The sequence below is a fragment of the Schistocerca americana genome, chromosome 6, assembly GCF_021461395.2.
Source record: "Schistocerca americana isolate TAMUIC-IGC-003095 chromosome 6, iqSchAmer2.1, whole genome shotgun sequence".
Classification (NCBI taxonomy): Eukaryota; Metazoa; Arthropoda; class Insecta; order Orthoptera; family Acrididae; genus Schistocerca; species Schistocerca americana.
This window is the reverse complement of record NC_060124.1, coordinates 569,833,821-569,851,574: the sequence shown is the minus strand read 5'-3', so window position 1 is coordinate 569,851,574 and position 17,754 is coordinate 569,833,821. Positions and strand designations below refer to the sequence as shown.

Sequence of the window (17,754 nt, the reverse complement as noted above, 5' to 3'; positions counted from 1 at the left end):
CTTAGGTTGGTTAGGTTTAAGTAGTTCAAAGTTCTAGGTGAGTGGTGACCTCAGAAGTTAAGTCCCATAGTGCTCAGAGCCATTTGAACCATTTGAATTAGGCCATTACACTTCAAGCAATAAATTCGTCATCACACCGAAACCGACAAACATGACAGAGGCAGCTATTAACGTACGGCAGATTGATAGGGAGATTACCGAACAACCCGAACCGCTGGTTGCTCTAACCCACCCCTACTCCACAAGGGGAAAACGGACCACCCAATTCATAAATAACCACCTTCCCGCGGGTGGGCAAACGGAGAAGAATGGTGGGACGACACCAAAACCAAGCGGCTGGTAACCTCACCAAGAAACGAAGTAGAATTTAACAAGTAAATGAAACAACATATCACCAATCACTTCTAATAAACTGCGATTTCTGGCGAAGACCTGGCGCAGCACTCCCAAAACACTATCCAGAACGGTCCGCTGCCAGCCGCTTCAACGGTCGCAGGAATGCGCGCCGATCTCCCGTCTCACGGCGTCACAGCTCGCACCGGCCAGACTGATGTCGTGGGTTGACTCCTGTTACTCTCGTGTCGGCCGCGAAGCCACTACCCCTCGCTATACGGCGAGGCCCACTGGACTTACGTGGCGACCTCACATGCGCCGACGCTCAAGGCGGACCAGTCATCTTGTGTCTCAATGGGCGACCGACCAACCGATCGATCCAACCGCCAATGACCGTTGCTTGAGCAAGTCGATCAGACTGGCGGCCTAACGCGCAGACTCAGATGCAGGAACTAAGCCCTTGACCGGAGGACCACTCGTTGAGTTCACTGCGTCCCAAATTGGGACGAGAGGAAGACTGGCAAGCTGGGGACGAGAGACTGGCTCCAGACTGAATCCAGACTCACGCAGGCTGACCAACTGGCGAGCTCATAGTTCCCCTTAAATGAACGTGAACAGGCAACCTTTCCCACCAGAGGGAGACACCAAATCTGCGATTGCCACAGCGGCGCCACTGCCAGAAACGGAAGGCGACTGCTTCCCACAACGCGCTTTATTTCTGTTAAGGGAGAAACAATGAAGTTCCTGTACTTCCTGTACCTCCTGCATCCAAGTGCGCTAACAATCTATGATCACTCGCAGAATGTAGGTGAAGTATCGTCTTTCTATTACTCAGTACTGATGCTATCGAAGTCTACGACCTAACTGGCCTTACCAGCGATGGGCGGCGGGTTAACGCTTTCGTGGTTGATGGGTCATATATGTCCCACAAACTTTGAGCGCCAGTTCGAGTGTCGGGATATATGTTACCCAGCTCTGCACGGTGCTGCCATCTAGGGACGACTGTACTGAACCTAAGAAAAAAATCGGGACTGCACTGCAAAGGCAATAGAGAAGCGGTGACTACTTTTGTTGACTGGCGTGTATATATGGCCGCTGCAACGCCACTTATTTGTGTCATTCTTCAGTTTTCATCATTTCTCACTTTCCAGCGTTGTCTGAAGTAAGTAATTCATCTTATTATTAACTTAATAATCATTTTTTAGTACAAATACAGTGTGGAATGTACTTCTCAGCGATTGTACTATCTCATAATCGAAATAAAATTAGTGGGACACATGTGTCCCAGCACACATTATTTGTAAAGATTAGCAAGACAATTGATTAATGGGTATTCATCCAGGAAAAAGAGGGGATCAATGCCCACTTTCTTCCCAGCAAAGAGAGGAGTCTCTAGTGTGCCAGATGACATCCGGCTCGTGAACGTAGGCAAACATGTACCGAAAGACAGTGGCGCTGGGAAGCGATGCAGATTCTGCAGCACAAACTCTAAAGAGAAGAGAACAAAAGTTGTTTGCACTGCTTGTGGTGTACCACTCTGTGCCACACCATGTTTTTCCAAGTTTCATGGCATGTAAAGTTTTGTAAGTATTGATCACGTATCATGAAAACTGAAATGTAATGAATATTTTTTACACTGGCTCTACACAAATAAAAAGATTACATGCATGTATAATTTGTAGTTATTTTATTCTCTGCAAAAATCCAGTTTATGGCTAGAAAAATAAAATTACAAAATCAGTCAGTCAGCAGAAAAAGTATCTTGCGTTGGTTCATGGGACATTTGTGTCCCACTTCCTGTTGTGAAAAAACGGAGAACTTAAAAAATATTTGGTGGTGAAAATATAATAATGGGACTGAAAAGAAACTGGTATCACCTTAATATTTTAAAAAACTGTAAAAAATGAGTTTTATCCATGAAAGGGGTAAGGCAGCGTTGACAGGGGGCGCTGAACTCTGTCTTCCTGGAGGTGTGGCGCTGCCCGCTCTTTCCATTGGCGCGTGTATCAGCATCTTTTGATGCCGTTTCACGGCGCTACGCCGGTGGGTGTGCATTCGATGCTTTAGGACTGCACACAAATATGCGTGCTTAAGTGTTAAATGGGTTTCGTTATGTTTCCTTTCGAGTTGTTACCAAGTAATTGTGCTACTTCATGCCGATTTCAGTTCCTCAGGCAGAAGTAGATGAGTTAACCATCTGAACTGAACTGAACGAAAACGGTTCATTTCCGGACATGGGTTCCTATTCAAAATATAGTATACACATTCCCCTCCAAAAGTCCTAGAAGTTCGTAACGGGAGTTTCCGAACACATTGCATATTGCTTAAATTTTTGTTTTTACGAAGTTCAATCTCGCGTGTATATTCAAGCAGTCTGTAGCTGAATTGTCATTTCTTCCAGAATACCTAGCTACACAGTTCTTTAAGGTATCAGTGTCCATTGCTGACACTTCAGAAGGGTAACAAGTTGCGTATTTAGGTATCTTTAGTCTTTCATAGTTTACTTCTTCCGTTGATCTTGTTATGGCGAACAGAATGGGTGTGTGCTGTGTGTGGACGCACGAGGAACTGTCAGCACTTCGCGAACAGTTGCGTGTGGTTTTGGCTATGACGAGTCGCCTTAACGCTGCTGCCTGGGGCTGCAATAATGGAGGATAATATGGTGTGTTGCATGGGACACCACAGGTGTAGGTTCTTTCGCCCATGAGCTCTGCCCCCGTAGCACGTCTTAGTGAAGCCAACACGATGAACTCGCCCACGCGGCAGGGTGAGTGGCGGAAAGTAGTGTGTTCGCGCTGCTCGAGGCAGAGGGCCAATGTGGAGGCTGGGCGTCTGGCCGCGCCTATTCGATGTGAGTGAAGTGGTGGTTGTTCCCTCAGCAGGGTGAGAGTAGGCACTCCCGGGCAGGGGCTTGCTAGTTCTTAGGAGATCCACCTGGAGCCCCTTACAAAGGTAGTGTTCAGGGTTGGAAACAAAGCGGATGCGCATTTGATATGTCTGCTGGGAGACCTAAGATGTGGAGGTGGCATTGCATGCAGGTTGCATTCGTCTGCAAGTTGTAGCACACGTCGCCAACAATGACGCCTACCGCATGGATTATGAGGCAATCCTCAATTCATATATGTGGCTGGTAGTGGTGGTGAAGGCTGCTGGCCTGGTGCGTGGGGTGCAATCAGAGATTGAAATTTGCAGCATTGTTCTCAGAGTTCATCGGGGTTATTTGGTTTGCAGCAGAGTGGAGGGTCTCAATCAGTCTCCGCCGACTCTATCACGGTCTTGGCTACAGATTTGTAGACATGGGTTATTGAGTGGAGGATTCTGGGACTCCTGTTGGTAGATTAGGGGTGCACTTCACCATGGACGCAGCCTCTTAGGTGGAAGGGTACCTATGGAGTGCACATGGTTTTTTTCTTGGGCTAGGCTGTAGTTTCAGGTACTCTGATGAACACTTACCAGTCGATACACAGGTACCGACATCAGACCGAGTTCAGAGTAAAGACATTTCGACTATCAAAATTTTACCAGCAAATTATCGAAGCATTCCCGAAATTATTGCCCTCTACCAAACTCCTAACACTCAACCACAAGCCAGTTTTGAGGTTCCAGCCTTTACTAGAAAATGTCGAGATTTGACTCTGAACAATGGAAACTCCAGTTTGTAATATCAAAAATGTACGGAAAAGATAGATGGTTATTTACCGTAAAGATGAGACGTTAAGTTGCAGACAGGCACAATTAGAAGACACTTACACATAATGCTTTCGGCCACAGCCTTCGTCAGAAAAATAAAAAAAACACACCCATTTATTCACACAAACAAACACACCTCACATACACACGACCGCCTTCTCCAGTAGCTCGGACGAGTATGCCAGTCTGGTCCGAGCTGCTGGAACATACGGTCATGCGTGCGTGAGATGTACTTGTTTGCGTGAATTTATGAGTGCATGTTTTTTTTTTTTATTTATCTGACGAAAGCTGTGGCCGAAAGCTGTTCGGGTAAGTGTCTTTTAATTGTGCCTGTCTGCAAGCTACGGTAGGTAGCCATCTACCTCTTGCTTTGGATTTTTTTGAGATTTGACTTTGCTTGCTCTTAGAATACTGGAGCCTTTTGTGTGCGCATATGAGAGTCCATACTGCGTTCTTTCCTTAAACTAATCCTTCCAGAATATCGATGATTAATGTAATAAGAAACAGGAACCATAGTGTTTAATGTTTCCTGTAGTCGAGGGTTGTGCTCCGTTCGGTGGATAAATGTCAATTTGAAATCATACCTGCAGGCCGTTCCTTCTCCTGTGGTCATTAACCTCATTTACGCGGTGAGAGAAAGATACTAGGAAGCATTTAGTGAAGTTCATCCCCTGATAGGTTGATATGAAATCCGGTGGTTAAGTTCCCATTTGCATGGTTTCTTTGTGACGAAACATAGGGTTAAATTCAGTTAATGTTTCTGTGGCTTCAGACAGCTTGTCATTAAGGGGAAGTCAGAGACTGATAGACACTGTTTTGTTCTATAGGAAGCCTGCAGCTACGAAAAAGTCCATGATGTACGACAAATGTTCGTCTCACCGAAGTTCCGCTTGTCTCAAGTACTGATACACAATGATATCTCTTCGCTATTATACCATAGCCCGCCGCTATAGGCGTCAAAACTAGATGACACCCCAAATGAAGTAACGTGTGGTAATTTACTGGCGGCAGTAGGCCTCACGCAAACGATGGAGCTGCCTCAGGGCAATACTGACGGCTAGGGAAGTCCTCCGGATTTTCTTCACAGCTCTATTTCCGCTGATGCCGAAAAGCAATTACGTCACGATAATGTGCTTTACCAGTGGGCTGCGACGTTTTATTGTGTTTCCTCTAGCGGCGTGCTGTGGTACTGTGGCACAAGGGTTTCAATGGTCATCATAACTGCAGACTTGCACACGAAAACAAATACAGAAGTTAATAACATAACTTTACTTTTGTCTTACATGCAGCAGCAGTGCACATGAAACTTGCAATGTGAGAGGTACTGCGACAAGCTACGTATTTGTTTACCTAACTTTTGTGTTTAATTTAAACTATCAGACACGAGGAGAAAGTCGGTTAAATTCACATAAAATTTCAGGACAACTTTTTAGTAAGGCTTCTGTTACCCCGGAGGTAATGTGTAGGGCTCTGCTATATGTCTTATTTCCTGTTCTCCACACATGTATGGTATATGTACGGAAAATCTGTAACCCGTATCGATACCACCCAACTGGCATATCATAGTCGGCAACAGAGTAGCAAGTTTCGGTCACATGCCGAAACTGGCAACAGCGTAGCAAAATTCGGTCAGACGCCGAAGGCAGTGGCGCGGCACCTCACGGTACCAATGGTGCGCGCCCACTGAGTCGCGCCTCTAGCAGTTCCGTAACATTAGTGCCCTCTCCCGCCGCTTTACGAGGTGCAGTCAAGTTCTAAGGTAGCGAAGAAGTGTGGATTTTCGTGTACGACCATTTTTTTTTTCTAATTAACTACTCACCCGAAATCGATGAAACTGGCGTTACTTCTCGACGTAATCGCCCTGCAGACGTACACATTTATCACAACGCTGGCGCCATGATTCCATGGCAGCGGCGAAGGCTTCTTTAGGAGTCTGTTTTGACCACTGGAAAATCGCTGAGGCAATAGCAGCACGGCTGGTGAATGTGCGGCCACAGAGAGTGCCTTTCATTGTTGGAAAAAGCCAAAAGTCACTAGGAGCCAGGTCAGGTGAGTAGGGAACATGAGGAATCACTTCAAAGTTGTTATCACGAAGAAACTGTTGCGTAACGTTAGCTCGATGTGCAGGTGCGTTGTCTTGGTGAAACAGCGCACGCGCAGCCCTTCCCGGACGTTTTTGTTGCAGTGCAGGAAGGAATATTTTCTTCAAAACATTTTCGTAGGATGCACCTGTTACCGTAGTGCCCTTTGGAACGCAATGGGTAAGGATTACGCCCTCGCTGTCCCAGAACATGGACACCATCATTTTTTCAGCACTGGTGGTTACCCGAAATTTTTTTGGTGGCGGTGAATCTGCGTGCTTCCATTGAGCTGACTGGCGCTTTATTTCTGGATTGAAAAATGGCATCCACGTCTCATCCATTGTCACAACCGACGAAAAGAAAGTCCCATTCATGCTGTCATTACGCGTCAACATTGCTTGGTAACATGCCACACGGGCAGCCGTGTGCTCGTCCGTCAGCATTCGTAGCACCAACCTGGATGACACTTTTCGCATTTTCAGGTCGTCATGCAGGATTGTGTACACAGAACCCACAGAAATGCCAACTCTGGAGGCGATCTGGTCAACAGTCATTCGGCGATCCCCCAAAACAATTCTCTCCACTTTCTCGATCATGTCGTCAGACCGGCTTGTTCGAGCCCGAGGTTGTTTCGGTTTGTTGTCACACGATGTTCTGCCTTCATTAAACTGTCGCACCCACGAACGCACTTTCAACATGTCCATAACTCCATCACCACATGTCTCCTCCAACTGTCGATGAATTTCAATTGGTTTCACACCACACAAATTCAGAAAACGAATGATTGCACGCTGTTCAAGTAAGGAAAACGTCGCCGTTTTAAGTATTTAAAACAGTTCTCATTCTCGCCGATGGCGGTAAAATTCCATCTGCCGTACGGTGCTGCCATCTCAGGGACGTATTGACAATGAACTCGGCCTCATTTTAAAACAATGCGCATGTTTCTATCTCTTTCCAGTCCGGAGAAAAAAAATCGGAGGCCTTAGAACTTGAATGCATCTCGTATAACAGTGTCAGCGGCGGTGACACAGCCGACACGCACTCGGAGCCACTTCGTTTAGTGACGCTATGTACACGTCGCCTAGTCGAGGCTCCGACACTATTGTTTGTACTTAACTTCAGAGAGCCTCATTCTTACTTCTGTTGTATCAGCTGCACTCTGATTCTTGCTGTATTATATATAATGAGTCTTCGTAAATTTGGAGCAATACAAGTAAATCCTCTGCTTAATGTGTGAATTTTCTCGCAAATTATTTCTGCTCCTCTTCAGCTTCTCTATAATGACACTTGCTGCACCACTCTAGAGCCCACCAATCCTAACTGTTGTGTGCGAAACAGTACACAACACGTATTGTCAGCTAACATGAGTGTTACTGTGCCTTGTGGAGCAGATGTACGTGACAGCACATATATTTAGTATCTATGCTCATCTTATTTGAAACTCATAAATGTGACTAAGTGTCTCTCTTCTTCGATTGCACATTTTTCGGTGCGACCACAACACTCGTCCACTACATGTGATGTTGTTGTATTTGTACACTCACGTGCAAACTACGCTTAACGAATGTGTCGCTTCTTGTTTCTCAGCTTCGTGATTGCTATATAGTTCTCAAGTGGTTGCTGTTTCTAATATTCTGAAAAAAAACCTCTAATAATAATTATTACTGTGAAAGACTAGAGAGAATTGGCAACACTTTGCTGTACCGATTCCCACTGCCATATTTCTTCTGAGGGAAATATCTCAGCATTGGTTTCTATTTTCATTTCAAAGTCAGTTGTTTTCTACAATGTTTCACCTACAATGAAGCGCCAAAGAAACTGATACAAGGACGCGTATTCAAATACTGAGACATGTAAACAGGCAGAATACAACGCTGCAGTCGGCAACGCATATATAAAACAACAAGTGTCTGGCGCAGTTGTTAGATCGATTTCTGTTGCTGCAGTGGCAGGTTATCAAGATTTAAGTACGTTTGAACGTGGCGTCATAGTCGGCACTCGAGCGGTGGGACACAGCATCTCGAAGGTAGCGAAGAAGTGGGGATTTTCGTGTACGACCATTTAACGAGTGTACCGTGAATATGAGAAATCAGGTAAAACATCAAATCTCCGACTTCGCTGCTGTGGGAAAAAGACCCTGCAAGAACGGGACCAACAACGACTGAAGAGAATCGTGCAACGTGACAGAAGTGCAACCCTTTCGCCATTTGCTGCAGATTTTGGCGCTAGGCCAGGAACAAGTGTCAGCATGCGAACCATCATCGATATCGGCTTTTGGAGCCGAAGGCCCACAGGTGTACCCTTGATGGCTGCATGACACAAATGGTTTACACCTTGGCTGGGCCCGTCAACACCGACATTGGACTGTTCATGACTGGTAATATGTTGCCTGGTCGGACGAGTCTCGTTTCAAATTGAATCGAGCGGATGGACGTGCACGGGTATGGAGACAACCTCTTGAATCCATGGACCCTGCATGTCAGCAGGGGACTGGTGTAGGGCGTGTGCAGTTGGAGTGATACAGGACCCCTGATGAGTCTAGATACGATTGTGACAGGTGACACATACGTAAGCATTGTGTCGGATCATCTGCATCCGTTCAGGTCCTTTGTCCGTTCCGACGGACTTGGACAATTCCAACTGGACAATGCGACACCACACACATCCAAAATTGCTACAGTGTGGCTACAGGAACTGAGGTGAAACATTTCTGCTGGCCACCAAATTGCTCAGACGTGAACGTTATTGAGCATATTTGAGAAGCGTTGCAACGTGCTGTTCAGAAGAGATCTCCACTCCCGTCGTATTTTTAGGGATTTATGGACAGTTCCCTCCAACGATATTTCAAACGTTAGTCGAGTTCATGGCACGTTGTGCTGCGGTACTTATGCGTGGTCGCGGTGGCACTGCATGATATTAAGCAGTTGAAACAATTTCATTATCCCTTCAGTGTAGTTTTATATGCATTTCACGCCTACGTTCAACATTACGGACTTGTACCTGTTACCAAAAGTTATTAAGTAATTTGTTTTTCATGTTACATTGGTTATTATATTGATACCTCACTATTATGCAGCTCATATCAACAGAATTAGAAAGGTGATATTACATGTTAAAAATTGGCATTCAACACGCCTTTCACTGGCACTACATTTAAGTTAGTAAGCTTTGCTCGTTCTTGTTACAGCTTGTTACTTCATTCCTGTATGAGATTCTAGACTTCATGTTCACGTAAGTTTGAGGTATTCTCTTTGCGAAAATCGTTTCATGTCCCTGTGGACAAACCTGAACCAGTTTTTCTCTCCTCACCCCATTAATCTCTCTGCATTTTCCATTTGTTGCAGTCGATTCATCCTTCATCTCGTGAATTACAGAAGCAGGAATCGGAAATCTCTGAGCTTTTGCCTTACCAGGGAGAAGCTTAAGTCCCTTGGGAGGCATACTCGTTTGTCATACAGCTAGTTTATCATCTGTTTCTCTTTCTGCATCTCCATCGTTGCAGACTCCTTCCAATCTCCTCATGGTTCCTCTGACTACAGAACGCGTCGTGATTGTTTACGTCTCATCATTGCCTCTTTCATTGCGAAATACACTGTGCTATTCCGGCTATTATATAACTCAGTTATTTATAAATACAGAATCACCATTGGTTCTCATCACACAGTCCTATGCAATAATGCAACAGCGAGACGTTGAAACCATAAAGCACTTAGTGTTAACGAAACTGCTTATATAATTTGGGCTATGGCTATCGCGAACTAATAAGACAGTGTAATACTTCTATTTATATCGGCAAATAAAATATACAATCAAGAAATACTTCAGCTGTAACGCAAGTAGGCCAATAGTAGCTTCAGAACGATCACTCGAAATATGGTTAAAAGCTGATGGCCACTATTGCTCTTCTAAATACAAATAGCAATTTCCATCTTAATTTAGTTCCATCAGATTGTGGATTTCAACAAAATTAGTCATAACTAAGAGACACATAAGTAACATTTTACGGCCATTTATATTTACAGAGGCCTGTGAGAAATAGAGCACTGTGGTTAACACACAGCTTTAGCTGTTAGAAACAGTGGGAATGTAGTCCAAGTTTTCCATGGTTTCTCCAACTTCTTCAAAGTTAATGCTCGTGTACTTTCTTTGCAAAGAACACCTTAGTTTTTTCTTCCCTACTTTGTCCACTAAAAGTTTCAGCTTTCCAGAATCATTGGCATCTGTGGGATATCGATTTCAAACCTACTTTCACAGTCTTATTCGCGTGTAATACCTGCAGTAAAGGTATCGAAAGTTAGAAGTAATTACGTAACAATGAGAAAGTAAAACTATGCACTTCGTCTCTGCAAAATATACAATAAAAATTCAATATCCTCAGTTGTCACGAGTCGGTAATTACGACCGAAGCACTATACAGGGTAAGCCACGAGAAAAGGTATATGGTTTGAGGGCTGATAGTATTAGTGATGCTGAACAAGAAACTTCATATGGAAATACCCCCCGAATAGTTTCCGAGATAGAACAAGTTTAATTTATTTTCTGTGTTATCCAAATATTGTCATTGTTTACAATGTGCCAGAGTTGTGTACAGGAAGAAGTTGAGACGAAAAATTTGGTCCTGGACACTTATGGCGTGTCAAGTCGGGAAACTACCTCAAATTGGCTTACAAAAAGTACCTAAGATACAGCGTATGTGAGTCACGTGGGGTTTCCAGTATTCTCGTGCTGTCTTTGCCCTAGAGAACAAAATGAATAGGATCTTTTAGGTAGGACAATTAGTGTAGCTTAATTTTGCACAGCGACACGTTTTCGCTGCAGTGTGCCGTATTCAAGTTACTCAAGAAAAAAGCGCGATAGTGAAATTAAACTATTCGGAACAGGGTATATGTACAGATGAAGTTTTTTGTTCAGAATCACTAATACTATCACCCGTCAATGCAGGTACCATTGCTTCTGACTCAACCTGTACGTGCGAGAAAAATTGTAGATTAATGATTAAAGTTGCAAAATATCAAGACAGGAAAATATTAAAAAAATTATCCGCCTAGTCCGATCCAGTAGAGTTTGGATTGAGATAAAATCGTACACACAATGTCCACTTTCTGGAAAGACCCCGACGCTTTGAGGATGTGATGACTGAAATTTTGTAGCCACATTGTCAAAATTGCCCGCATCTCGTGGTCGTGCGGTAGCGTTTTCGCTTCCCACACCCGGGTTCCCGGGTTCGATTCCCGGCGGGGTCAGGGATTTTCTCTGCCTCGTGATGGCTGGGTGTTGTGTGCTGTCCTTAGGTTAGTTAGGTTTAAGTAGTTCTAAGTTCTAGGGGACTGATGACCATAGATGTTAAGTCCCATAGTGCTCAGAGCCTTTTGAACCATTTTTTGTCAAAATTAACAACGGGCAACTGTCAAACTTCCCCCTGAACGAAAATGTTGTTTGTTAAAAAAAAAAAAAAACATCAGCAAACCAATTCTGTGAGGCAGAGGAAATTTGGTAGTGTAATTATTAATCTTCATTTTATAAAGAAAACAAGCACTACAACAAATAACCTTTGGCCATAAGAACGCACAGGAAACTCAAGTTGAATAAATTAATAGACATAAATAGAGGATGTAAAGTTGCTGCTTATTCATGCTCTTCAAAGTTCATGAAGCTGTAAGGAAAAAAATACAGGTAGTAACAGCTGTCGGTAAAGACGAAACAATTAGAAATCGGAATAACAAAATTAACTACAGTAGAAATTTACCTAAAATGACTGTAGCACGTACATGACTACATCTCACCACTTCTGACACTTCGCTTCTTTCTTTTATTGCGTAAATTGTTAAGTTCTATGACAGTGAACATCAGTTTGCTGAGCAGACACTGATCGTGTTAAATTATTCAATTCTGACTGCATAAAACTGTTGGATGTCAGCTACAATCGTTCTCAGAATGTGATAGTTCTCGCCTTTCCTGACAGGCGGCACTACAAGCTGACGAAAATAAGCACGATAACAACACAGCACGCTACTAGTAACACAACTACTTACAGTTTTTAGCTAATGTTACACAAAAATAAAACATAATATCACGCAATTTTCTGAAAAAATTAGGAGGCGACCAGTTAACTGGCCAGATGCGATTTCACTGTACAAGTAATTAAGTTTTAATCCTGGATAATTGACTATAGCTTTTTCACACATGTGGTTCCTGCTGACCTGGCTAGATCGCAAGTATCTCCGCTTAAAACCTCTCAGGCTGAAGATAAAAAAGTTACTTATTCAACATGAACATCACTAAAATATGAGAACTTCTAACATTTCAGCGCATCAGCAATCGTGAATAATTTAATGATTATAAAGTATCCGCCTCGATTGCAAATAGAATGTTGACCTAGTTTTCGGCGCGGATAGCCACGCCTTGTTCGGAGCACACTAAAGCTACAAACTGCCTAAAGAGGCGTGGACCAGCATTAATACAGAACGCCCAAAAGGCCAAAAGACTCGCATAAAATGTAAAAATAAACATTACGTGTGTACCATGTAAATAGCTGTACTTAGCTCAAACGTCAGATGCGTGCTTCCTCATCCCAGCCAACGTTCGGTGGGCCGCGGGCTCTCAGGTAAGCTCTGAGAGCTGCCCCTGAATGATTTGTTAGTCACGTGACATGCAACGATTAGTCGACACTGGAAGTCGCTGAGCGGCGGGCTACGGACGGCTGAACTTAACGGATTGGTTGCTGTGCTTCGCAAGAGAACGAGAACCAGTCGCCGTTCCAGCAGCGCTCCAGCGGGTAGCTGTACTTTCTGACCGGCTGTTGTACTTTGCAGGAGGACGAGAGCCAGTCGCCGTTCCAGCAGCGCTCCAGCGGGGCGTCGCTGCGCGCGCGCCTGCTGCCGTCCGACTTCGCGGAGGGGCGGCTGTCGCTAAAGTGCGCCGCCGAGGTGGCCGACATCTACTTCCAGGCGGCCGAGCTCCAGCTGGGCAGCCGGCCGGAGCCCGTCCCGCAGCGCGGTCAGTACTCCAGAGCAACTCCCTTCCTCCTCCTTCTCTTCTTCTTCTTCTTCTTCTTCTTCTGCTACTCTTGAAGGTTTAGGCACTTGTGCCTGTTGTGTCTTCACTTTTCGTGCCATTTTGTTCGGATCTCCGTACCTGCATTCTTACTCTTGGCCGGTAAATCATGACCTGACGAGGGATTCTTTCTACATTTATACTTCGCAGATGATATCTGAAACGGGCGTAGGTACCCTAAAGCGACTTCATTCGCTGCTGAGCGCTAGGGCTGGGCCTGGAGGCGAGAAAGCAAGTTCACAATTCAAAGCATGCATAATGTTTCAAACAAAAGCCAGCAACTTAAGACGCCAGTAAGATAGCTTCTAAAAACAAGTAAGAAATTCAACAACTAGTCGACTACTAATGAGGAAATGAGATCAGCAATTGACGTCAACAAAAGAGCTTTTACACAGTTAAGAAGCTAGGCAGTTTGTTAAATATGAAGAGGTATCTGAAGTCAGCCAAGCTGCATATTAATAATTTAAATCTTAACATTTTCAAAAATTTTCTGTTGACTTTTAAATATATCTTAAACAATTACAGCATATTTGTGAAGAACAATAGTAACATAAGCAATGCATCACGTCCGTTGGTGACGTAGATCCAGGAGAAGTTATACAGATATACAGGACAATCCGACGATCAGAATGGGCGGTGTGATATCGCCACCCAAAGGTGTGCCGGTGCATGCAGGAGATCCTGTACAGAGTGAGCTACAACAGACTATAAACTAACCTTAGAAGACTAGTAACAGTGCACTGATTTAGAAAGGGCTGCACATTACCATTTAAGAGCCAAACATAAATAAATCCACACAATCAGCGAAAATGGTGATAGTCAACAACGCACTTAACAGCTGGGTAGCACTCTGATTAACAATAAGGCTTACATGCCCCCAAAATTAATTGGCAGACAGTTACTTCTGTTAATTATGCACCATGAAATGCCATTACACACTATTTTGAAACAGAAGAAAATCCCAACTCGCAGACTGTTAATATGTTTTGCAGTAAAACACTAGCCATAAGTAAAGAATCGGACGGCTCTTACTAACGTGAACTCCACTATCTCAAATAGCTAAGCAGCCGAATCTCAGATGTCAAACATTGTTTAGCAGGCTGCCCGTAACAAATACAGTGGGACGGTACATTCTTATTATAGCTGAATTTACCATAGAAAATGTCAGGGTGTGCCAACTAACAATCCCACCAAAATGTTTTACGAATACATAATTGAAATAATTAAAGTGAAAAGAGACTCTGATTAAAGTGGAGCCATCCCATTAAAATGTTTTAAAAATGCATAAGAGAAATGATTAAAGTGAAAAACGAGCTCTGATTAAATTAGACCAGCTCCACTAAAATGTCTTGCAAATTCTTAACTAAACTGATTACAATGAAAGGCACTCCGATTAAGTTGGACTTCACTGTATTTGAAAGGAAGAACAACACGCAGTTCAGCCCTTAAATGGTCCACAGTAAGCCACTCGAAATATGACCAATTTAAACAGGCAGTTATGAGTAAAGTACCTCCACTAGCTCTATAACAAAGACCACACAACTTCCACAAATTTCACAAACAGTTGCGACTAACATACGTAATGAAACACAGTTGCTTCTATTGAGGTAAACTTCAATTCTTTTGGAAGGAACAACCATAAACAGCAAACGCAGCAGATCTTCCGGGAAGGAGATACTAGTCGCTGTGCTACGACTTTACCAAAACAAGGCACAGAAGCCACAGAAAGAAACTCACCAAAATATTTGATAAATCGGTAGCGAAATGGCACTCAAAATCACTACACGCTCGGCACAGGCAAGTTTCCAGAGACACATCGCCACCACAGCCAAACAAAAACACCGTCTCCGCGGGAGGAGGTCCATGCTCTGCCAAAACCGTTTACTGTCAGCGCCAGACAGCAGAAGTAAACCAGCAAGTGCTCATTCCATTTCGGTCCGACAACTATTTCCACCTCCATGCTGGTCAAACCGCATCACGTGGAGAACCATCAAAGATCGTGCCCCGCTACCGCGATCTTGCGATCGGTTGATTGATCCGAGCCGGCGTGGCTCATTGTTTTCGCAATGATTTCTCTTCTACAATCTTTTCGTTAGCATTATAAGTTTCTAGTTGATTCCTAGTATCCCCGTTTCTTGTGCAGTTTTCCCCAGTAACATTTCTAACCTCCCTGAGAAATCTCATTCCTACTGCTTTCGTTTTACTTATATCACGTATTTTAGGAATCCAGTGCTAGTTTTGGCACCTGCCGTCTTTGAATCGTTATTGCACGTTGGCGTCTAACATATGCAGTTGTCTCATTAATACACTGGACCAAGTGTGTTAGTGGCAGTAGGATAGTTTTGTGGGGTGTCGCAGATTCCAATTCATTACCTTTCTCGGTATGGTGTCGCGGAGGAATATCTTCTTCACTCCAGGGATTCCCATTTGATTTCTTGTAACGTTTCTGTCATACCCGCTTACTGGTCGAACCTACCGGTAACAAATGTAACAGTACGGCTCTAAATTGCTTCGCTGTCTTCCTGTAATACAACATGGTGGGAGTCGTAGTACTTAAGTGTTCTGAACGCAGTATCCTTTATAGGTGAGCTACACTTGGGTAGAAATTTCCCAATTAATACATAGCACTTTGTGAAAGATCGTCAAACACCGAAGTTTAAAATTTGTCTCAAAGGTGACTACAATATTTTTCTTTAAAAATCAAAAGCATGGCGCCTGAGACGTCATTCCCGGGCAACAACAAGTTGTCAACGCATGCGAGAGAAAGGTCAGAGCTCAGATATTCATACAAGGCGTAACGTGGGTAAAAGAGGTCGCATTGGCACCAAATTTCGCGTAGATCCTGCCCAACGATAAGTCTTTCGCATGTGCCGAAATTTAGCTGTTTGAAGTGTTCGTGGAGCCTGAGGGTGGCATTGCAGGGCGCCACGCTTTTACACCATTACAAGGGCAGGATGTACGGCACCTTTGACCCACATTTGAAACTTCTTCTTCGCAACGGAGGGAAATGACGATGTTCCAAAAAAGTGACCCATTAGTTGTTTTGCGCAGTGTGACAGACCAGCATCCCTTCTGCCTGCAAACATTCGTACGCGCCTTTGTCACTTTGCAACATTAAGCTTCTATATGTAAGCGACGTTATTGTGTCAAACGACCCATTCGACATTAGATGCCATGAGGTACCAACACAACAGACCTCCTCCTGTGCAGCACAGATAATTACAACACTTAACCGAATATTTGGAGATGGTTTCACATCTTTTCGAGGAAGTGAAAACGATACGCTTGCTAAACAGATTTAACACCCACTGAGGCGTAGCGCCGTATAACGATCCTGCATTGGAGGCGGTCAAGTGGGAGATTTGTCTCAGATATGGATAGTGACAGATGGTGACGCGAGACTGGACGCGCACGTAGTTTATGTATCAGCCGATAGAGCACAATATTGGCTAGGGGGACTGTGATTCTAGTTTCGATTGTGCCCACTAGAGTGCACTAAAGTAATAGAATGTTTTTCATGAACAGTTCTAGTATTTTCATAAAGTGTTGTTATGTCTTTTTGTGTAGGTAAAATGTTATAAATGTATTTTAGCAGTATGAATGATGCGTGAGTGTGGTTTAAGGTTAATATGAAGATAATTGTGTAACGTGTTGCGTAGTTGGATTTAGTGTGGGCCCGAAGCTCGTGGTCGTGCGGTAGCGTTCTCGCTTCCCACGCCCGGGTTCCCAGGTTCGATTCCCGGCGGGGTCAGGGATTTACTCTGTCTCATGATGGCTGGGTGATGTGTGATGTCCTTAGGTTAGTTAAGTTTAAGTAGTTCTAAGTTCTAGGGGACTGATGACCATAGATGTTAAGTCCCATAGTGCTCAGAGCCATTTGAACCATTTAGTGTGGGAACATTTCAAATAAGTATGAATATGAACAAAGAGGATTTTTGTAGAATAGATTTGTAAAGTAAGTTTATGGTAAAGAGAAAGTTAATTCAGGTATAAATAACAATAGTAAATAACTTTATGCATAAGCAAAACTTCAGCATATTAATTACGTCGGTAAAAAGTGCATCGTTAGGTTTACTATTTTGCGATTGGTTTTTGATGAGAAGCGCGGACTGACGCGGTAGAATGTAGTTTTGCTATCGGCTGTTGATTAAAATGACCAATGGTAAAGCAATATTCTTCGCGCGCCGTTCCCTGCTGATGGAGAAGACTGAGAGTATTCTAGAGAAGGAGTCGATGCCTAGCCATGAAACAGTTGGGACGTGTGTAGTAGCAGCTCCGATGTAAATGATAAGTTGCCGAATCTAGCAGTGTTCCATACATCAAAAGTGTGGTAAAGTGACGGCATAATTATTCCGATGGGCGTGTAGAAATTTCGGAATTTTTAAGTGAAATTTGTGACGAGAAAAGACATATATTCCCCGTGGCGTATTGAGCAGGTCGGTGGCTAAAAACTGTGACTGTATTAGGTACCGGCACGCTTAATATTTGGCGAGCACTTTCAATCACAAACAATCAGTATTTTTGTAGCTATTACGTTTTCGGGAAATGCAACACCATAAACTTGCTAACGTGACTGAAAGGGATTATGAGTGACTGT

General features: G+C 43.8%; 1 protein-coding gene across 1 annotated transcript in view; it reads left to right on the top strand.

Moving 5' to 3' along the window:
• LOC124619718 overlaps positions 1–17,754 on the top strand; it is a 1,383,482-nt gene that overhangs the window by 1,258,773 nt on the left and 106,955 nt on the right. The window contains exon 5 of the mRNA XM_047146279.1: positions 12,917–13,100. Coding sequence (XP_047002235.1) covers positions 12,917–13,100 — 184 coding nt within the window. The remainder of the gene's footprint in view (positions 1–12,916; positions 13,101–17,754) is intronic.